The sequence below is a fragment of the Cebus imitator genome, unplaced genomic scaffold (genome assembly GCF_001604975.1).
Source record: "Cebus imitator isolate Cc_AM_T3 unplaced genomic scaffold, Cebus_imitator-1.0 Scaffold675, whole genome shotgun sequence".
In the NCBI taxonomy this organism is placed as follows: Eukaryota; Metazoa; Chordata; class Mammalia; order Primates; family Cebidae; genus Cebus; species Cebus imitator.
In genome coordinates, this window is record NW_016107990.1 from 229,514 (window position 1) to 253,594 (window position 24,081).

Below are 24,081 nucleotides of genomic sequence, written 5' to 3' on the forward strand. Positions count from 1 at the left end.
TCACCATGTTGGTCAGGCTGATCTTGAACTCCTGACCTCAAGTGATACACCTGCCTTGGCCTCCCAAAGTGCTGGGATTAAAGGCGTGAGCCACCTCACCTGGCCAAAGACGTCTTTTTCCTGGCCAGGTGTGGTGGTTCATGGCTATAATCCCAGCACTTTGGGAAGCCAAAGCAGGTGGATAGCTTAAGCCCAGGAATTCAAGACCAGCGTAGGCAACATGGTAAAACCCTGTCTCTACATGAAAAAAAAAAAAAAAAAAAAATTAGCCAAATGTGGTAGCTCACGCCTGTAATCCCAACCACCATGGAGGCTGCGGTAGGAGGATCATCTGAGCCCAGGAGGTCAAAGTTGAAGTGAGTCATGATCAGGTCACTGCACTCCAGCCTGGGCAACAAAGTGAGACCCTGTCTCAAAAAAAAGTAGGTAACCCTTGAGCTTTGCTCTTTGCGAGGGCTGCCTATAAATATGACATCTGTTGTGTACTTTTCACTGCGTGTTTCTGTCTTTTTTTTAGGCTGGAGCACAGTGGCATGATCATAGCTCACTGCAGCCTCAGGTGTGTGCCACCACACGACTGATTGTGGTTTTTGGTAGAGATAGTGGTCTCGCTATATTGCCCAGGCTGGTCTCAAACACCTGGCTTCAAGCAATCCTCCCGCGTTGGCCTCCTGAAGTGCTGGGATTACAGGCATGAGCCACCATACCTGGCTTATGTTTCTGACCTTAGTCTCTACCAGCTAAGAGATGCTTGTCTACCTCTGCTCTGTAACTCCTGTGCTCCCTAGAGAAACATTTTTATAGAGAAGGATAACTAATATTTATTGATATGCCTGGAACTCTATTTCTGTTATGTAATTTGATCTTCACATCAACTTTACGAGATTAAGATCTTTTTCTCCATGTGCCATGTGAGGAAAATGATGCTCCAGGACGTAAGCTGACTTGGTTAGGATCACACAGCTAGCAAGTAGTAGAGCTGAGTTTTAAACAGAAATATTTCTGGCTTCGTAGCTACATTTTGTCCATTTTGTCACTTATCAATTTCTTACATGTAGATTACTTATTTCAGATAACCTGCTTCTTCACCACAGCTAAACTCTTGACATCATTAGCTTCTTCCCTAGGTTACTTTAAGAGTGTAACAATCTTTGAGCCTCAGTTTCCTCCTCTTTCAGATGTTTACAGTGAGGGGAGGATCAAGTGAGATAATGCTTATGAAAAGTTTTTGAAAAACACAAAGCCCTATGTAAACTTAAGATAATGTTCTCCATTCCCATAGTCCCTTTTTACTAATTCTATTCACTGGTTCAAAACCAATTAACATATCTAAATGACTTTTGCATGTTAATTTGGCTTAGAAAGACCAGATGGGATCTTAGTACGTTAATGGATAAGGTAAACCATTGGCCTTACCTGTCTATCGAGACAGAATGTGTGTTTGAAACAGACCTTCAGCTAGCTGCTACCCTCTGCAGTTGCAGTATCTACACCGGCTGATTGACTGATGTCACTGGCAGAGTAACCCTGTGCTCCAGCCCACACTTTTTAAATCCAACTGAGGGATAAACTGTAAGGAGGGGATCTGGATTCAAGTTAATACATTACTATTGAGTTTTAAAAGGCATTTTGAGATTCTGTATAGCACTCAAGAGCTGTTATATAAATCGGGGTTATGATGCCTTATCTATCTTGGGCCCTTATTGCTGCAAAATCACCAATGCAGGATGAGTACCTGTTTCAAAAGGCACATTGAACTATCTGTTCCTTGAAAACAGTTGAGAAGTAGGGCTTGACTAACTTTATGTATTATTGCCGTGCAATCTTGTCTCTTTCCCAAATCAATGGTCTGGTATTGATTTCTTTGCTTGTAATGACGCAAAACCAATCTCCAAAGAACAGGTGGCAAGTGGTTATATAGTAGGAGTTGTTGGCAGGTTTGGGAAAGGATATTTTACACTAAATGCTAAATATAAATGTCTCTTTTAAGACCCTCTGGTATTTCCGGAAGTGCCCAGTTGATTGTACAACCTTAGAGAAATAAGCTACTAGGGCTCTGTGAAACCTGCCTTTGCAGAGATAAGCAAAAGAGACTAACAGTTGGCCCACACAAACAACTTTTTTCTGTTTGTCTTCTTAAAATATCCCTTCCCATACTACGGGAATTTAGAATAGCCTAATAGGTGTAACTGTTTATTGAAAAGACTAAAAGTTCTTTAAAATGTTGCAAACAAAAGTGAATGGTAGGCCAAGCATGGTGACTCACCCCTATAATCTCAGCACTTTGGGAGGCCGAGATGGACAGATCACCTGAGGTCAGGAGTTCAAGACTAGCGTGGCCAACATGGCGAAACCCGGTCTCTACTAAAAATTGAAAAAAAAAAAAATAGCCGGTCATTGTGGCCAGCAAAAGTAATCCCAGCTACTCAGGAGGTGAGGCAGGAAAACTGCTTGAACCTAGGAGGCAGAGATTGCAATAAGCTGAGGCACTACACTCCAGCATGGGCAACAGAGACAATCTCAAAAAAAAAAAAAAAAAGTCAGTGGTAGAATTTAGCAATTTGAAACCCAAAGGACACCGCCCCTCCTCCTTAAACACCAAATCCACTGCAGCCATAGAGCACTAACTTCGTGTGCTATTTCAGTTGGCTCAGTTTGCATAACAACACACCATATTCTATATGGCTTAAACAACAGAAATTTATTTTCTCCCATTTCTGGAAGCCAAAAAATTCAAGATCATGGTTCTAGCTTATTTGCTTTCTGGGGAGGGCTCTCTTCCTGGCACACAGCCAACCACCTCTCTTTGTGTCCTCATGTGGCAAGGAGGGAGGGAGAGAGGAAGAGAGTAGGAGGAGGAGCCTATGCACTGGTATCTCTTCTTATAAGGACACCAGTTTGATTGTATTAGAGCCCCATGCTTATGGCCTCATTTAACCTTAATTACCTCTTTGTAGGTACTGTCTCACTTTGGGGGTTAAGGATTCAACATATGAATTGGTGGTGGGGAGCATATAATTTAGCCCATAGCACTCTACCTCTAATCTACCTTGCCTCAGAATTTCTGTGCTTATAGCATGGAAAACACATCCTAACAGCTCCAAAAGTCTTATTTATGACAGCATCAACTCTAAAATCCAAAGTCTCATGTAAATATCATCTAAATCAGATATGGGTAAGAGTCAAGGTATGATTTGCCCCGAGGCTCTCCAGCTGTGAACCTGTGAAACCACAAGTTACATGCTTCCAAAATACAACTGTGAACAGGCATAGGACAGACGTTCCCATTCTAAGAGGAAAAATTCAGAAGAAAGGAAGGAGTGATAGATCCCAAGCAATTCCAAAACTTGGCAAGTCAAATTCTATTAAATCTTTGGCCCTTTGGTTTGATACTCTCCCCTGCAAGCCCACTGGGGTGGCAGCATCACTACCACGGCTCTGCGTAGTGGCCCAGTACTGAGGCACTGGTCATGGTTATCCTGGCCTACCAGATCTAAAGAAGCAGCTTCACCATTTGAAATTGAGGATGGAACAGCCTTGCCTACTGGGCCTTTGGTGGGAAAAGCAGCCCTGATGTTTCTGTATCACTTTCAGGGTCATTCTTCCCTTTCCTTGAAGAATTGTACATGTGCATGGCCAAATAGCTCTGTGGGCTAGTCCTGTAGAATCCAACCAAGTTCAGTAGCCTTCCTTCATTTTGTCCCACTTTGTCCCTTTTAATTCAAACTGGCAATGTCTTTGCTGGTATAATTCCATTCTTATACCTGACTTCTGCTGAGATGGCTGAATGAGTCCATAAGTCACACCCTCTTCTCTTTATCACCCTCTTCTCTTTATCAAACAGTTGTTTAGCCACCCCCTTGGTATTCTCTTAGAACAAGCTTTCGCTTTTTTTATTTTGAGATGGAGTCTCGCTCTGTCGCCCAGGCTGGAGTGCAGCGATGCAATCTCAGTTCACTGCAACCTCTGCCTCCTGGGTTCAAGTGATTCTCCTGCCTCAGCCTCCCGAGTAGCTGGGATTACAGGCCTGCACCACCACGCCCAGCTAATTTTTGTATTTTTAGTACAGACAGGGTTTCACGTGTTAGCCAGGCTGGTCTCGATCTCCTGACCTCAGGTGATCCACCTGCCTCAGCCTCCCAGAGTGCTGGGATTACAGGCATGAGCCACCACACCTGGCCTCACCTTTTCCACAGTATGGATAGACTGTGAATTTTCCAAATCTTCATGTTCTGGTTTCTTTTTGCTCAACAATTCCTTTTTCAATTAGTCTCTCCTTTCACATTTTACTATAAGCAGTCAGGAGGAACGAAACCACTCCTTCACTTTGCTTAGAGATCTGCATTTCATCTCTTGCAAGTTTTGTCCTCTACAAAACACATTCCAGCTAAGTTATTTGCCACTTTATGACAAGGATTGCCTTTCCTCCAGTTTCCAATAATGTTCCTCATTATCATCAGAGACCTCATCGGAATCGCCCCTAGCATCCATATTTCTAGCAGCTGTCTGTTCATGGTTATCTGGGCTTTTTCTCACATTCATCTCAAAACTCTTCTAGCCTCTACCCAGTTCCAAAGCTGCTTCTACCTTTTAAAGTATTTTTACAACAGCACCCCACTTCTCAGTATCAAAATCTTATTCTGCTCAGGCTGCCGTAACAAAATACCATAGACTAAAAAGCATAGATTTATTTTCTCACAGTTCCGGAGGCTGGAAAACCCAAGATCAAGGTTCTGGCTGACTTGGCTTCTAGTGAGGGCTCTCTTCCTGGCTTACAGAGAGCCACCTTCTCACTGTGCCCTTACATGACAGAGAGAGAGAGAGCACAAGAAGCATGTGCAAGCACTCTCCAGTGTCTCTTCTTTTAAGGACACTAATCCTGTCACATCATGACCTCACTCTTACGATCTCTTTTAACTTACTTACCCCCTTGTCGTCCCTGTCTCCAAAATACAGTAACATTGAAGGCCAGGGCCTCAACATACAAAGAGGTAGGGGAGAGAGACCATTCCGTCTGTACAGGTGTCATGTTTGTCTTTGTTATAAAGTAGGTGGTTTTAACTCAGGACTTTTCCTGGATTTGAGTTATTCTAATCTTCATTCAACATGATTAGCTTTATTGTTTGTTTTGGTCTTAAATGAAAAGGCATCACAGCACTGAATAAAGAGTTTTGGAGTCAGCTGACCTGGGTCCATGTTCTGAAGATAATCGCTGTGTATTTTTATCCCAGTCATATACCTCTCTTGGTTTTCACATCAGTGTATATTAACTGCCCTGCTTACCTCAGATGATTATTATAATATATGTGTTTAAGTAGTGAAACTGCTTTTATAAACTGTAAAGTACATATAAAATGTACTAAAATGCATTATTGTTATGAAGAATAATGGAAAATTGCTGCTCAGCATTCTATAGATCACTCACTATTATTCTTCTTTAGCATTAGGCATTGGCTTGAGCATATTTAGTTAGGCTCTGCACTTAGATATTCTTTCTCATTACCTCAAAGATGTAAACATCTTTGTTTTCCCTTAAAATTATGAGAGAAAACTACAAACAGCCTCAAGAATTTAAGTACTTCCAAAAATTGGAAACAAACTAGGTACCTTATATTAAGCAAACAGTATAACAAATTATAGCATATAAGTCCAACGGAATGTTTGTAACTATTAGAAGTGGTAATTATGAAGACTTATAAAATTATGAAAAACATCTTTTAAATATCACATGAAAGTAGCAGAATACCAACAGTATGATCATAACTTGAAGAAAATTGACCTACAAAACGGTAATACTCAAATGATCCCTGTGTTAAGGTGGTAACAGTTATTTTGATTACTTAAAAAATGATGTCATAATGTCTTTTCAATTAAAAAACAAGAATCAGAGATTTTTGGATCATTTGACACTAAGCTTCTTGAAAACAGATATCCTTAGTTATTCATCTCTATAATCCCATCCTCTAGTACCAATTATAAACAGCACCTGTTTAATGCTGCCCGGCTTTTGCACACTCTGATTCCTCTGTCTGGATTGCTCTTCTCCTGGGAGGCAGTATGATACAATAAAGAACTTCTGCATGTGATCTGCTGTAACCTATTTCAGAATCACCTGAGGGATCCTCATTAAAAATGTCATTTCCTTGGCTCTGTTCCATACCTACAGAATCAGAATGGCTGGCAGGAAGGCCTTGGAAACTGCATTTGTAGCAAATACCACAGGTGGTTCCTATGTACAAAATGTGAGGACTATTAACAAAGTGGCTAAGAATTTAAGCTTTTACGTCCAACAGACCTGGGTTAAAACCTGTGCTTTAGCTACATATTAGCTGTTACCTTGGCCATTACTTGCCTTTTCTATATCCAGTGTCTTTATCTGTAAAATGGAAAAAATGCTTCAGGTCTTCTTAAAACAATTGTAAAAAATCATAGAAGTTATTATGTATATAGCGATATATATATATCACTATATAAATATATATATATCGCTATATACATAATACACACACACATACACACACAGTGCTGAGAGCATCATTTGGCACAAAGTTAAGCATTTAGTAAACATTAGTCATTCCTTCCTTTTCACATACCTACAAAGCTCCTATGTGTTCTTAAAGCATCCAGCTCCGAGTCTTCTTTAATCTTCTGAGCACATGTTGCACGCTATACCTACTGGATTTCTCAATCATTGCATTATCATGAGACAGCTGTATAATTAAACAGGAACACACTTCCTCTTCCCACTATTATACCTGACCTTCTCCATGGTAGGGACTATGGCTTATTAATTCTTATATCCTTAGCATCTACTACAATATCATGTACACAGTGGGCATTCAATAAATATTTCTTGATCTTTCAAAAAATGTTTACTCTGTAAAACATTGTGATATTTGTGGTAGTTTACAGAAATACATATGAGTAAAATGAAGACCTTGTCCTCAGGAAGCTTATATTCCATTGGGAAAGACAAAGGCATAAATAATAGCTCTTAAAACAGATTATAATGAAAGTTCAGAGTGGTATGCAGAGATATAAAGAGAAATGAAGATTAATGAATGAAAGAAGTTATTACACATATCTTGGGGCCAATAAGAAAGAGCCTCTTGTATCCACTTTGCTATTCTTTGTGGCAAATGCAATGTATTGAGAGAATAGTGGAAAATTAGCTACGGAGAGATTAGAGACCAAATTTAGAGATTTGATTGATCAGCTTAAGAGGTTAGACTTTATTTTGTGTTTTGTGGGAAGCCACTAAGGATTTTTAAACAGAAATAACATAAGATTTTAGAAGACAACTATGGTAAGAGAGGCCAGAAGGACTGGAGTAAGGAAGCCAGTCATTATGCTATTGTAACAGTCCAGATAAAATGAGACCCTGACGTAGGGCAAATGAAAAGAAGGGGCAGATGATGAAAGAGCTGAGGAAGGCAGTGGACCGTGTCTGATTTGAGTGTAAGATTAGGGCAGTGATGCTAAAATTTCAAGGAAGAACCACCTCCAAGAGAATGGTGATGCCCATTAGTTGAAATCTGAATCAGAAAGATGAGATCTCAATGGGATATTCCCCTAGGGCAGCCAAGTTGAGAGAAGCCCAGGAGCCAGGTAAAAATATGGGTTTGGTACTCAGAAGAGAGCTCAAACCTAGAAATGTGGTCATAGATTTGATTTAGTTAAAACTGTGGGACTATATGAGATCATAATGGAAGAGTCTGCAAAGTGGGAAAAGGCCCACATATCTAAATGACCCAAAGCAGGAGCAATTGGAAAATCTGTAGCAAAAGGCAGGGCCCTACAGGCCAGAGAGTCCAAGGTTGCAGAGGGCTTGAGCAGAATGAAGACTCAGAAGGCAAGAATTTAATCTCTTGTAAACCTCAAGAAAATTCAATGTTGGTAATGATGGGGTTGAATGCCAGACACACTGAGTTAAAGAGTGAATAGGTGGAGGAAGCTGTGAAGACAGTGAGCACAGCCTACTTTTTAAATAAGTGTTTTGATGAAAGAAGAGCCAAATTGATTTCCAAACAGTATTTAACTTTCAACTCCCATTTTCCGTCTCATCCATGTCTTCTTTTATCCTCTCATCACCATTTAGTGAGCCACCGCCCAGCAGATTGGATGGTCTGTCTCTGTGGGCTATATATTGGCTGGCCTCCAGCCCTTAACTTAAACATTCCGGCTCTCAAAATAAAACTTAACATACACTTAAGCCTGAACTTAACTTAGCTTAAAAATCTACCTTGCTTTTTCCCTTTCAAAGAATCTGGATAGGTACTGACCAAGCACATAATCCTCATACCCTTATAGTAGACTAATCCTCATATCCTCATAGTAGACTAAGGCCAATTTTACAAGGCCTTCACCATTCTACACAGTGGGAAACTAAGGCCAGAGAGGAAGAATCACTTCTGCATAGGGATACCAGCTTCATGGCAGGCCCCCTGCTGACTCCTAGGTAGAACCTCTCCTATCATATCATGCCTAGAGCAGTACACTGACCTTGCTGTGTCTCAGTGTTGTCCTTTAATGGAAAAATGACAGCCGTTCGCCTAGAATCCGGATGGACAGTTGGCAAAATTATGGCTCAGTATCACTGAGATACTGTTTTTTCATTGCACTCCAAGTACTACCATGTGAGACCACAGAGGAAATTTGGATGCAGTTACTCTGAAGAGGATGCTAAAAATTTCACATAAGCAAAAAGTATAAGTTTCCGAGTTATTTTCCAGCAGTTCCAGAATTGGGGTAGTAGGTATCTTGAAAGTAGTCCGAGTCTTTGTTCTCAAGGATAGAGCACACAAAACTCAGTAAAGATGTACACTTCCCTGTTACAACAGTGGGGCTGCTTCCTTTCTTCCAGCTATGCCAGAATCTTGTTAAAAGCTTGTAATAAAATAGAGGTGAACTGTGGAGACCAGCATCTTTTACTGCATTTTTGACTCCAGAGTCTCCCTTTATCTCATTGGGTAGATGCTGACAAAGCAAGTTACTAAATGAAAAAGCATTACAGGAATAACTACGATTGGTAGGAATTTACAACTAGTTCAGACTATATACACAGGCAATTAATTACTGGTTTAGTGGTGAGGATAAAAGCTAGAGGGGAAACCACTTTCACTTTCGTAATTCAACATAAATAGTTTTAACAGTGAAACTTTACAGAAAGTGATGGATCAGCAGCCAACTGCACATACTCATGGCCATCCTAGGCTGGTGTCCATTTCGTTTCAGGCTGAATGCATACAGAAGCACCTGAGTCTCAACTGGGAATTGATTTAGGAAGGAGAGATTTTGAGTGTTCCTGTAAACCTGGAATCACAATGAATTGTCTACTGGGAAAAGGGAGCATGGCTTTAATTAATGAGGTGAGAGGATACAGTTGAGAACCACAAGTTGGAATTCAAGTTAATTGAATTCCTAATCTGGGCCCTGAGCTGGTTATTGGATTGTTCTGTGCCTCAGTTTCTCTAGTGTGAACATCCTGGGCATCATTCTGTCAGCGTAAGTTACTGGTTCAGGAACACAAGTTATTTTCTTTGGATACACATGCTGAATGGGAGAGTGAAAAGATTTGATGAGTACAAGTCACAAATAAAATGGTAAAATCTTACACGGTTGCCTTCTTGAATTTCTCTTCTAGGATCCATAATCAGTTTCTCGGGCATGTGAATATTTTTGCAGCATTTCAAGCTGTAAATTACCTGGCCTACCCGACAGTTCTCATAGCAGATTCCTACAACATCGAGTCCTGAGTACTTTGGGCCCACACAGCATTTTATATATTAAACACTTAATCTATTTTGAATATAGTTGTAACAGCATTGAGTGTGTGTGGGTCTTAGCTCTGTAGCAGCAGGTACAGCAATACTCCTCCTAGGCAGATCAAGGAAGGTCAATTAGTGATCAGCCTATATTCTTAGAGTGAGGTTATACCAAATATTGGATATCAATTTAGAAGTTATAGCATTTCATTCTACGCCCTCTCCCATTTGCAGTTGTACTTTTGTGTGATGTGACAAAATAGCACAGATGGTGTAATGTGTGTAATCTTTAATGTTTCTCATTTTTGTCCCTCCACAATTCATTCCCTATAACATCCATCTCACTTAAGGTTCACTGAGGCACTATAAAATGCGTAGAGTGAGATGGAAATGAGATTCCCTGCTGATAAACTGGAAGTAGGTCGAAGGCATACTGGGCCCATAATGGGAAAATCAGTTAATGTAGGGTATTTTTGAAGAGTCTTGTATTTTGTAATTATTGCTTTATTTGGGGCAAAGGAGAGAAAATTGAATAGAATGACAAAGAGCCATGTCGTTTTGTGTAGTTTTGTGCAGTACAAAATCAGTGAGGCCCCAAGGCAGCCTGGACTCAACAGACAGCCCCACTGATCAGATTTCACTCATTTGTGTAGTCGGGTCATTCATGAATGTATATTATTCAGATTGTCTGCCGTTGCCCCCACCCCATCACCTGCCAACTTTTATCTGCTTTGTAAAAGCCGTTCGTCTATTCTACCGGTTCCAAGTCAATAAGCCCTATGGCAGCACTGGAGCACTTGTTGCCTTTTCTCAGAATCTTTTACAGACATGGAACATGTACTATGTGCCTTGCTCTGTGCTAGGTCCTAAAGATACAAGTATCTGCTTGTAAGATAGGGAAAACATGTCAGAGGAGGGGGAACAGGGGCAAGGGTTGAAAAACTGTTGGGTACTGTGTTCAGTACCTGGGTGATGGGATCTGTTGTACCCCAAACCTTAGCATCAAGAGATATACCCAGGTAACAAACCTGTACATGTACCCCTTGAATCTAAAATGAAAGTTGAAAAAAATTATAAAAAACAAAAATTTTTAAAAGATAAAAAATGTGATAACTCCAACAATAGAGATATGTACAATATACAGAAGTAACACAGAAAGGGGGTTTAGGGTATTTAGCGCTTGCTCTCTGACAAAAATACCTGAGAAGGGCTTTAAAAGAAGTAGGAGGCCTGGCGTGTTGGCTCACGCCTGTAATCCCAGCATTTTGGGAGGCCAAGGTGAGTGAATCACGAGGTCGGGAGATCGAGACCATTCTGGCCATGGTGAAACCCCGTCTCTACTAAAATACAAAAAAAAAAAAATTAGGGCATGGTGCCATGCGCCTGTAGTTTCAGCTACTTGGGAGGCTAAGGCAGAGGAATCGCTAGAACCCGAGAAGCAGAGGTTGCAGTGAGCTGAGATGGAGCCACTGCACTCCAGCCTGGCAAAAGAGCAAGACTCTGTTTCAAAAAAAAGTAGGAATCCCTCAGGCAGATGAGGGGTGACAAGGAGCCCCAAACTGAGAGAAGCCTGGCGGGTAGAGTGGGTGCCTGGCTGCAGATAGTTCGATATGGTAAGAGCAAATGGAACAGAAGGGGAAGTAGGACTGGAAAGTGAGGCAAGGCCAGGACTTCATGCTGTGAGGATAAGGCGGAACTGCTAGGAAGTTTAAATAAACAGGAAATACCAGCTGTTGTTGTTTTTTAATGGCTCTGTAGCCATGTGGAAGGCATATTTGAGGGGATCACATTAGAGGCAGGGAGACCAGTTGGAAAGCTTTTGTGGTTGTCCAGGCAAGTGATGAACATAGCAATAGAGATGGAGAAAAGAGGATAATCTGAAAGTTATTTAGGAGAAAAATCAGTAAGAGTTGGTAATTAATTAGCCATACGGAGTAAAGATACAGGAGAAACCCAAAGCGAATTTGGTTTCTCATCCAGATAACAAAGCCATTCATCAAGAAAGGGAGTATGGGAGAGCAGTGAGTTTGGTAGGAAGAAGACTTCAGGTTTGGTTATGTTGAGTTTAAGGAATCTATGGGTTGGGATAGATATGGGAAGAAATCAAGTAGGTCATTGTACAGATGAGTCTAAAGCCCAAAGACAAGTGTGCATTACAAATGTCGATACGGAAGTCAGTGTTGTATATGAAGTGGTTGAAGCCACGAGCAAGCTTGCCGAACAGAGTGTGTCAGTGACAAACTAGGATAGAGAGCAGACCCTCCAAACACCGCGCTTCAAGGAACGCTTGGAAGAAAAGGGGCAAGTGAAGAAGAATGGGTAACACCATGCCATTCAACGACAGATTAATTCCATAGTCATATCCACCAGTTTTGCAAAGGTCCACCTTTCCCGCATCCCTCTGACTTAGTTGCCTTAAGCACAATTTCTGTTGTTGAGAGAGCAGCAAGAGGTACGTCCTTTTCACAGGCCCCAGGCTTTGTGGGCGTTCTGAAAGGCTCCGTGGTGTTAGAGAGCACTACCTTCTCCACAGCTGCTTTTAATGGGACTTGACAGTCAAAGTCCCCAACGGTCTACTTTTTAGAAGTTAGCTATCTAGGTTGCAGTTATCACAAACATAAACGCTTTTTAATGACAAATTTGCCTCAGAGGTATGCAGAGCGGTTGTCATGAGCAACATGGAAAACAAGCCCCTGAACTGAAATGAATACTTGGAATTAAACTTTTCAGGTTGTGCAGGGGGAACCATTTCAAGCTCTGTTTCCCTGCTAAGATTGTAAATGTTGGATTCTTTGACCCAAGTCTGAGAAGGTCTCAGGAGAGGGTAATTTGGCTTTGATTCTGGAAGACAATATGTTGTTTCCTCTCTCCCCCAGTTTTCTAAGAGATGATTTATCAATGGTTAAAGGCTCCCCACCCCTGTATTTGGGAATCTGGTCGGAATGCTTTAGGTTGCCGTGTCTTACAGATGGGAAGTGCTGAGGACCCATGAGATACTTGTTTGAAAGCTCAATTGGTAATGAATATAATGTATTAATGTTTTTCCTTTTCTTCCTCTGTCCTCACTGATCTTTATTAACCCAGACAAGCACCCAGTTTCCCTTCAAGCCTCTGTTTTTGCAACAGTACATTATTCATGTTGGTGCATATGTATATACCAGCTGGCAGGCTGTCCCTTTTGATGTCCCTGTGACTCCTTTGGAGAAGAGCTCAACTAGGGATTTCCTGTGAGTTCACAAGTGGGCGAGGGTCACTGTGCCCAGGATGGGCTTCTCTTCCTGCCTGTGCTCTTCACATGAGGAGTTCCCGTGGCATGCATTTGGCATTGTCACCATCATAGAAGCAAAAACTTAACCAGAAGGAGGCCCTGTGGTGTATTTTTCAGGAAGATTCAACCTTGCAGCAGCCTGCCTTTGTTCTCCTGCTGCACAGTTAAGTCAATTACTCCTGGATGTTGATGTTGTAGCTCCCTCTAGCGTCACTGTGGCTCAGACTCTCGTAGCATTTTTCTTCCCTTTCAGGACATGTAGACCGCACAGACTCTGCCAAATTCACAGCATTTTAAGTAGATAGATTTTCCCAAACATAGACAAGACAAATATGAGGTGATTTTTCTCCTAGTAGAAAAGGGAATGTTAAACGAAGATGTGGGGCCATTCCAACTCTAGTTTATTTTTATTCGTATTTTCAAATTTTGGGGGTCCTAGGAACAGTCCTGAAGTAATCATTTATAGATTACAGAGTAGCTGGCATGAACAAGTAGAATCTTTCTTGAGATTCCTCCTGTTCATGCCAGCTTCTCTTTATAAAGAAGAAATGTGAATTCTTTTCAGGAAAGATTAATGAGAGCCAAGAAAAAGTTACTTTGATCCCTGGTAGAGAAAATACTGGGAAAGGGGACAAAGAAGAGATTTGGCAGGAAAAATCCTATCCATTTGTTCTGAAAAAAATTGACTTGTTTTCTGAAATAACTTTTGAACTAGAAATTTATTATCTGAAGTCAGGTCATTTTGAGTTTTTTTTTTTTAAACTAAAGGGGTTATTAATATTTAAAGAATGGCTACAGTGTGGTACCTAGAATACTATAATACTCCTACCTAAATTAACATCATTGCAGGCTCCATAACAAAGATTTATGAGATACCCATCAAGCAAAATCCTATTATGGAAATCTCCATAGGTCTGTGTTTGGGTGGTAACTGTTTTCAGGGTTATGAACCAACTAAAATCACTCTTTTTTCTCCTCTTTACCCTCTAGTCTTCTCCCTTTTGCCTTTGCCCTTAAACTAGAGGGACTCATTATTCTTCCACCTGTCTATGTATTATAAAACGGAAGAGATAAGGAAGTGCTGCCCACTCAGGTTGGCTATCTAGGGAGACCATTTTCCTTTACAGCATCTAAAATGGTGGAACAATTTATCATTTCTTCTTTGTAAATCATTTTGATCCTTTATCTCAAGCAGATCTGTGAAGCTAAACATAAATTCTTATTGTAGTATCCACATTCTTATCTACTCACTAAGCTCTGGAGGACCTTATAAAAATGTGTGTGTCTGTGTGAATGTCTAGATATAATTAGAATATCACAATTCAAAAACTAGTCACAATTAGAATACCTTCTCTGCTTCTAAAGTTAAACCACAAGGTGACAAATTTTTTTCAGCCTGACCTGACATAGTTAAAACTAGACTTGGCAAAACAGTTCTCTCTCGTAACTTTAGGTTGCCCTGCCTTGGATTCTAACATACTGCTGGTGTTAACTTGTTTGTCAGGGATGACCCTGGCTTGGAGGTGTTGAATGTTAGCAGTTTCTGTCTGCCTGTCCTCTATGAGAGAGCCTCACTGCTGTGGCAGGTGGCTCTCAGGACTCAAAATAAAGATGTATTTTCTGTTTTGTTCATTGTTCCAAAAAATTAGGATTCTCTAAGATTGTATGAGTTTGACATTTGCAGGTTGTGAACTCCTTTAGTCATTTTCAGTGTTACATTTGTACAACTTTGTAGTTTACGGATGTACTCTATATACTTGATCCCAATTAATCCTCACAACTGCCCTGTGAAGTAGATTTCAGTGTTCTTTATATTGTCTCCTTTAATAGGGAGACTGAAACCCAGAGAAATGCCCAAGGTTATACAGCTAGTGGCAAAGCTAATTCCCAGGCTTCCCAAGCCCTTGGAGAGTGTCCTTTTTACCATGTAACAGCTAGAGTTTAACCATCCAATCTGATTCAGCTAAATTTAGTGGTATTTGATAGAATTTTCAAGGACTGAAGAGTTGAGACCCTTGAGCTTTCATTCCAGAAGACAGTGTAATATTGAGCAAATTTAACTGGCAATGGAGTTAATGGTACCATGTGCTGGATCCAGCTCCTGTACAACTGAACAATGACTGGTAAATAATTTTTAAATACCTAGTGACACTTAAATATGAAATATTGTCAACAGTGCAGTTACAGGAGTAATAAATGTTATGATTGATGAGCATATAGGATTATATATTATACTGTATACACTAAGACTCAAGAGCTTTCCAGAGATAATATTTTCTGAAAGATATATGTTTGAACTTGAACTCAGCCTAGGAACGTCTGTTCAAGACAGAAGTTTGCTTAAAAAAGAAGTACTTAGTATATCCTCAAACTGAATTAAGTAGATAGTAGAAGACTTGAAGGAACTTGTGCTCAGAGAGGGAGGGAAGGAGGGAGGGAGAGAGATTATCATGTCACTGGTCACTGATATCAGGCCTCTTTAACAGTAGTAAATGTGGTAACCTAGAGAATAAAAGAGAGAGATGCTTTTCTCCCTTGAGACTCCCTTGCCTTTGATCTTTTTTTTTTTTTTTAATATCTATTTGAATGGAAATCAGAATGTGCTGCTTCTCAGAACTGGGGACCCATCCAAATTCTCTTATGTGTATATAAGAATGTATACATTTTTCTTTTTAAATAAAAATGACTAGAAATTGCTTTTTTAAAATTTGCTTTTCTGTATTATTATAATAAACAGACAATGTAAGCACTACAGAGAGTGCATGTTGCTGGGAGCCTTTGATATTTGTGTTATATGGCAGTGTACCCCTGCTGCGGAGAGAGAGCAGAGAATGACCCTCCACTAACAGGGCCATGGAGCAGACTCCAGACCAGTAGATTAAGATCCATGAACTAGTATTAGAGACTGAGTCTTCGCTGTCAGCCTCTCTGTAGCATGAGGATAACCCATTTGGGGTGGTTTTACTTACTTTTTGCTTTGATAACCCTTTAAGAGTAGAAATACAATTGTTGTCACAGTATGAAGAACTCTTGCCTAACTTTTTTTTAATCACAAAATTCTTCCTGGACCCATAACCACTTAATAAAGTTCTTTATGAAAGGTCTTATTGCCTCAATAGTGGGTGTTAAATGAGGCCTGTTAAGAGAAAGCATAAAACTCAGAAAACCGCCATCAAATGTTGGCTTTGTTCTGACTAGGTCAGACCAGTGACTCTCTCAACCCTACCAGTGAACCATGAGTGCCAGTGTTGTGACCATCACAATGACATTCACTGAAAAGTTAGGAAAACCCACAGTTTACCTGGCCAATGTTACATCACTCTCCTAACCTGTGAGATGTTGACACAAAGGATGATGGGTGATGAAGTAAGGTATTCTGGTCTACGTTAGAAGTCCATTGGCCTGCTGTGTAAGTCTGGGATACAAACCTCTACAGAAGTAAGTGAAAAATTATTTTATTGTTGTTCTGATGAGTTGCAGGGTTATAGTGGAAAGAGCAAGCTTTGGCATTAAACAGACTTGGGTTTGCAAACTGATAACCCTGGGCTTTTTTTCTTTTTTTAATTCTTAGAGCCTCAGTCTACTTTGAAAGGTTAACGTGAGGACTAGAAATGGTACACATAAAGTACTCACCACGGCCTGGCGTGTAGACAACCATGAGAAATGGTTCCTACCATTATTACTGTCACTTAACTTAGGGCACCCCTGGCTAACGACTTTACTATATGATCATTTGTCCCTAACCAGTCACCTTCCAGTTAACCCTCCCTGATACATCATAAACCTGGTTATGAGAGTGTGAGTTGTACATTGTTTTATTATCTTTCAGATCTGTAAGAGCAAGGCTAAAGAATCTCAGCAGTATTATCACAGCTTGGCTGTCCGACAGAGTCTGGCCGTCCATTTTAACATTCAGCAGGACTGTGGTCATTTCCTTGCTGAAGTCCCTAACCGTCTGCTTCCCTGGGAGGATCCTGATGACCCTGAAAAGGAAGAGGGTGACCTGGAAGAGACTGAAGAAGAAGCCAAAGGAGAAATGGATGGGAAAAACCCAAAGCCCTGTTCTGAAGCAGCAGCATCTCCGAAAGAGAGCCCTGGAGTCGTGAGCAAAAAGCAGAGGAGCCATGTCGTAGTCATCACCAGGGAGGTTCCGTGTCTCACTGTGGCTGATTTTGTGCGAGATTCTCTGGCCCAGCATGGAAAAAGCCCTGATTTGTATGAGAGGCAGGTGTGTCTGCTGCTCTTACAGCTCTGCTCTGGTCTCGAGCACCTCAAACCCTACCACGTCACTCACTGCGATCTACGCCTAGAGAACCTGCTACTTGTCCACTACCAGCCTGGGGGCACTGCCCAAGGCTTTGGGCCTGCAGAGGCCAGCCCCACCTCCTCTTATCCCACTAGGCTTATAGTGAGCAACTTCTCTCAGGCCAAGCAGAAGAGCCATCTGATGGACCCCGAAATCCTCCGGGACCAGTCTCGCCTTGCCCCAGAGATCATAACGGCTACCCAGTATAAAAAGTGTGATGAGTTCCAGACAGGCATCCTCATCTATGAGATGCTACACCTACCCAACCCCTTCGATGAGAACCCAGAGCTGAAGGAGAGGGAATACACACGAGCAGACCTGCCTCGCATCCCACTCCGCTCCCCCTACTCCCGGGGTCTGCAGCAGCTGGCCAGCTGCCTCCTGAATCCCAACCCTTCTGAGCGGATCCTCATTTCAGATGCCAAAGGCATCCTCCAGTGTCTGCTGTGGGGCCCCCGCGAAGATCTCTTCCAGACTTTCACCACCTGCCCTGGCCTAGTGCAGAGAAACACACTGCTCCAAAACTGGCTAGACATCAAGCGAACACTGCTCATGATCAAGTTTGCTGAGAAGTCCCTGGACAGGGAAGGTGGGGTCAGCCTTGAGGACTGGCTTTGTGCTCAGTATTTGGCTTTTGCCACTACAGATTCCCTCAATTGTATTGTGAAAATTCTGCAGCACCGTTAATGTGTACCTGGATGCTGCTTTTACCACATCTTCACCTTCTTCCTGTCACCCACGCACTTCCCCTTCCTAGTGCTCACTCCAAATTCAAGGAAAGAAGAAAGACAAACCTCTTTCCCTGTCCATGAACGAGCTAGTCCATTCAGAAAGGTTATCCACTGCCTCAAATCAAGTGAGAAGCTGATTCTGTCTTAACTTTACAGAAATTCAGCTACACAAACTTGCGGTTGCCTTCCCTTGAAACACCTTCCATCCTAATAGTCCCATAAATGCAGGTAAAAAGGAAAATCCATGTTCTTGAAGGGACAGCTTCTTTGGTATGAACTCAGTGAGCCAGTCACCTCACTGAGGGTCCATTTCCTCCGTAATTCTGGATATCACCTATCTTTTTAGCACCGAATGTTTATTCTCACTAGCTGTAGACAAATGTAACAAGTTTCTACTATGACCCAGTAGACTCTCACAACAGACCCTTCCTTTAAGGTGTCAACAACCAACTTACTAGGCAGAACTGTCATCCTTAGCATCAGCCCAGTTTTGGTTACCAGGGACTATATCCTTTGTTCCAGGAAAGAGTAGAAAGAAAAGGAGAGATCCCATCCTTGGGTCATAGACCCATTTTCATTACCATTATTCGTAAGTATGTGCAGTGCATGGAGGACAGCCCCAATCGTCTCCCCTCTGCTGCCACTGCCCGATTCTCCACTCTGTCCCCACTTGCCAATGAAGTCTGGATTGAGCAGCCACTTGTGGCCCATTACAGAGCTGACCCGAGGTAATGTCACCACTGCCTCAGCAGGGTGGAGTACAGCTCAGAGCTTATAAATAGCTGGCAGGACATAAGGAGATGATTTTCTTGCATGTGCAATTCTCTAGGGGCCATCAGTGAACAGAGTTTAAAGTCCCTTTGATTACTGTCAGAACTGTCAGCATTTGCAGTTTCCCCTGAGCAGTAATTGGCCAGCTCCCTACTATCAGTAGCCAGTGTTAACTAGTTTACCAAATGCTGTAAACAGTTCCCCTGAATGAAACAGCTGTCAGTGGAGCTCTAAGATCTCCTTAGAGGGCACAGTGGGGTGGGCTGTTGGGATGGCCGGAAGGCAGGGGTGGGGAAGAAGGCCACTGATGAGACTGCTGACCTCCTCCTCAGAATGTTGACCTCTTCTAGAGAGACTGCCTCCCAGTGTAAGTGGCTCATGGCTCCTCTGACTCTCTCTAAAATGGCTCTGGAGGACAGCTCACGGGAATTCTGATTGCTGAGGTGGGTGACTGAAGAGCTGTTCACCATGTGTGCAGCCAGTTCTCCTCTCCTATGGATATATGTGCAATTTTTGTATGTATTTTTTTAGCTGTATATTACAGTGTTTATGTTGCAACTTCACCTGAAGCGAGTCTACAGAAACCTTCCCCCTTCTTCCCTTGGCACATATTTGCGCTAAGAGATGAGCGTTCCTTCCACTGGGGTGTGTGTGTGTGTGTGTGTGTGTGTGTGTGTAATGTGTGCACCTGTGCTTGTTTTATCCAAAACTGTGAGTATGTGTTTACTTTGACCTTGAAATCCCAAGAGTCACTCGAACAATGTGTGTGTACACTTGTGTGCCCATGTGTGCGTGCACACGCATGCTGGAAGTAAAGGCCAGGCCTGTAGAGAAGCAACCTGTGGCAGGGTTGACAGACATGTTCTCTGTGCCTAGTCAGTGAGCGAGCCCTGAGGCCCCTCATCTACCAGTGCAGAGTTTCCTTAAAGCCAAGACTGATTGTGTAGTATTACGTACATAGCACATTAGTGGCCTTGGAAATTTCTAAACTTTTAACATTTTTAACAGCCTTTCATGTGATTCGTGTATATCAAAGAGGATCAGGAAAGGAGAATAATGTATTTTACTGTGCTCTTATTATTTTTTTAAGTGATTAGAATATGTGAGGCTCTGTAGGGAGGATGTCCTTATCCTGTGGCCAGCAATATAGGACTCCCGGGAGAGAAGGCTGGTTAGCCCACAAAGAGTCTTGACTCCTCTAGCCAGAGCGCAGGGCTCTGCTCCTAGGAATGGCCGTGTGGAGTGGGCATGCTGCTGCAGGCCAGCAGTGCACTCTTGGTGTCCTGTGGCATGGCTGCGCCTTGCCTTGAAGATTGGTGTTTGGTTCATCTTAGCATAGCCCATGTGCACATAACTCCTTGCCTGATTATGCACTGAAGTGGCAGCACACAAACCGCTGACCATGTCAGCCAGCACATCCCCTCCACCTCCCCCACCTCCCACCTTGCAATGGCTTGCGTATTGAGATATACCTTCTCAATGTCACGCTCGTGGTGCCTTGCCCATGTAAATTTGAATGTTGACTATTTAATGAGGTTATATATTTAAGGCAGAATGTTCCCTGGCCCCTCTATTTGTTATGTCTCTACATATCTTTTTTTCCTTTGTCTTTTTCTGTTATGATTTGGATCCAGTCTTTAACTCTATGGTATGATAAGCATGGACACCTCCACTACCATTATCTTACAGCACTGGTAAACCAAGCACCTCTTCACATCAGATGTTTTTAGTACTGTTTTTATATTCAGATTTGTTAAGGGCGAAAGATGAATGCAAACTAGCCAGAGAAGAGCCTCAGGCTTCCCAGAGACAGGTGGCTAGATTAGTTTTTCTCTGGGTGATGGCCAAATAATGTGAGGTAGAGAGGGAAGGGTGTGTTACAGGTTAGAGCAGAACAGAGAAAGAAACTATATTTCTAGGCAGACTACTACATAAGTTGGTCTTCAGAATATTTTTCCAAAAAGATGAAATTCAGTCCATTTAACATTATCACAAATATTTTTCATTTTAATTGTGACAGGGACTTTGAATTTGTTCACCAACTGAAAAGAAATCCTACCCTCTGTAGACACAGATACACACACACATTATATATATATATGTTTTGAATTGTGGCTAGTATAGCACTTTACATTTTCTCAAGTAACAGCAAGTTATTGCCTTCAATGTTGATTGGAAATTGTTTTCTATTGAAGTCTATACTATAGATTTTTCCATTTATATTGAGAGTTTAAACAATTAAGCTCCTATTGGAACTTCTCCTTAAGCCACATGAACAATCTCTATGACACTTGGGTGCTAGAGGAACACAGCGGTGGCTAAGGTAGCCAAGAGCAAGACTGAATGTACAGCAGAGTGCCTTGTTAGCGTGGTAACTTGGAAGTGATTCAGTGGATGCTTCACAAAGAGGACTAGAACTTCAGGGAGCCTCCTGCGCTGGCTGAGGCGAGCCCTGTTGGTGTACACACTACCGGGATGCCTAGAAGCCAATTCATGAAGAACAACAGCAAGACGAGAAGAGGAGTAACTGGAACCTGTGGAACGACAACAGAAGAATCACCAACCCCTGGGCTGAGTTAGAACTGGAAGCCAGGAATATGACAATGAGTTTCGAGATTTGCCCTCAGAAGACGAACTGGGTGGCGTATGGGTTGGGGCGAGGGCACAAGCACTCCTCCTGCCTGCCCTGCTGCTGTTCAGGAGCCAGAAGTAAAACGTGTTGGTTAGGATTTTAACAGCTGGAGTAGCCTCCTATTGTCAGATTAAGTGGGGGTCAGTTTTGCTTCCAAACTCCGAGTAAGTTTGTAAACATGGAAAAGTTCTAAGTCAAGAAATCTAAAGCTCTAGAAATATTAATGATATTTCTGGGAGTAAATACTGAAAATTATGTTTTAAAGTTTCTAGTATTACAAAGTTTCCAGGAAAGATCTTTGGGTTCCTACTAAGCTTCTCAATTTTGAGTTATGAATACTTTGGTGCTGGGAAATAACCTGACATTTGGTTTTGCTGGAATTAGGGTTTTCACTAGATTTCACTGCAATTAGGATTTTCTCCTAGATTTTACCAGCAGTGATCTGAAAAAGTACAGGCTGGTCCCAGAAATAGGAATGGATTTAGGATACTACACTATATTTCAAATGGTTCTAGATGTGTAAATATAGTACGAACATTCTTGGAGAGGGAGTGAGAGCAGCTGGACTTCCTGGGCCAACCGTGGCATGTGTTTCATTCCCCTCAGCAGTTGATAAGGATCGAACACTCTGCTCCAGCCTAACGAGTGAACAGGATGGCTGCCCACAAAACCCGGCTATTCGTTTTACCTCATTGAGGCTCATATTCTCAAAGGCCCAAAGTGCTGTCCGGAGACAAATCCAAGTGCTGCTCTTGTGAGGTGAGCACTGAAGTCCAGCTGTCCGTGCTTAGGCGGTGCCGAAAGTGGGGATCCCATGGACCAAACATGGTGCCATAGGGGAGGCCAGAAGAACTGCAGTGCAAGATGCTAGGAGAGATGATACCAAAGAAATCAAGCCTTTTTATCCTGATGCTTCTAAGGTGATGAGGGTGAGTTGTGACAGGTGCTGTGGGAGGGGAGTTCACATACATTCCGTGTCAGGGCGTTTAGCTGATAAATCCATCCTCAGAAAAGCACCTTTTTAAAAAGTCCATTTCGTATATTGAATAAGATGATGATGATGATGACGATCATGATCCTGATGAAAGCCCTGGCAGATACAAAGTTCCTCAGTATTGAAGGAGAAGGAAGAGTTCCTTCTCCCCTTGGCATGGCTGTGGCTGTGGCCCAAACCTCAGCTTGAGAACATCATATCCATATGATACTGAGAGTGGAGGATTTTTTTTAAGAGATACGGTAGTTTTAATAGGTTTGTTTAAAGAACTCTTGGGAAATTTCTTAACAAATTGTGATTGTTTTTATAACCTTCCTACAGAGTTATTTACCATTCATCATCACCATCATTTAATATCTATAAGTGCCCAGAATGTACAAGGTGCTATACAGCTGTTAAACACCCCCTCCCTGCAACTGCTTCCAATTAGAATAGATTTTGCATCACCCACTGCTAGTAGCTTTCCCCACCTAGGTGGGCTGCAGGGGCCTGCATTCCGAACATCCCATTACCTGTTTCCCACTCCAGAAAGCCTCCGTGTTTATTTCAGCTTTTCATCTTGACCTGTCCCATCCACCCTCATGGTTTTTTGTTGTTGGGTTTTTTTTTTAAATCAAGAAAGTTTCAGGGAATCAAAAGAGGTCGGAAATTTTTTAACCTAGCAAAAGTACAGAGTCATATATTTTGCTACGAATATTGTTGTAGTACAGAAAACCCACTTTGCCCATTAGTGCGTGGACAGTATGTGTGTGTCTGCACCCGTGATAACTTGCATGTTGAACCAGCCATGGGGTTCATTTTTGAAAGGTTGAACCACACTGCTTCAGGAATTGCTCCAAATACTACGTGGTTACCCCTTCCTTTGCCAGTTAGAGCTAAAGAGTGTGATGTGTGAACACACTGGGTTGGGATTTTCTGTTGAGGAGATGCAGGGCGTTTTGGCATGAGGCTAAGACAGAAGCAAGGTTTCATCCTAGTCGGCGATTCGAATCATGACAGTCCTCATTCCAGTCTCTCTTTAATTCTCTCTGGCCCCGCCCACACTCTATATTTGAAAATCTTGTTTTCCTTGCTCTTTCCGGAGTTTCACCCCTCTACTTACATATTGTAAAGTTGTATAAATCTATCATTGAAAGGTCCCCTCTGCCACCAGTGGCGCCACCCTTTGGTTTGCTGTGGTACTTTGCTGTGTACTCTGTGGCATCATGTTACTGTGTAAATAAATTCATTTTAATACACACTAAAGACCAGACAAATGCTTGTTCTTTCGGTGACTCTTCCACACTGACATACTGGGGAGGGTTTGGTTGCAGACACAGTTATGTCTTGTCCCCCCCAGGGCAAGTGCCCTGTCCATAAGACAGGAAGTGATGGCTTTCAGCCGCTGTGCCTTCTGCACTCTGGGTCCTCATGACCTGCTGACATGGATTCTGTTTCTCTGCATTCCCACTCTAATTTGAGGAAACCAGGCCCCAAAGAGAAAGTAAAGGCATTCTGCTTTTCCCAGACCTCAGAAGGCTGCAGATTGCTGTGTGAGATCGCCCCCTGGTGAGCAGCCACCTGCAGGTGTCCTGGGTTTGTACTGCGTGTTGGGAGGCTTGGTGAGCGGGCTCTG

At 42.2% G+C, this 24,081-nt stretch overlaps 1 protein-coding gene across 1 annotated transcript in view; it reads left to right on the forward strand.

The window, feature by feature from the left end:
• The window catches only part of PEAK1 (pseudopodium enriched atypical kinase 1), a 239,132-nt gene extending 215,421 nt beyond the window's left edge, over positions 1–23,711 (forward strand). The window contains exon 7 of the mRNA XM_017518363.2: positions 16,862–23,711. Coding sequence (XP_017373852.1) covers positions 16,862–18,025 — 1,164 coding nt within the window. The 3' untranslated portion in view covers positions 18,026–23,711. The remainder of the gene's footprint in view (positions 1–16,861) is intronic.
• Positions 23,712–24,081: the final 370 nt, after the last annotated feature.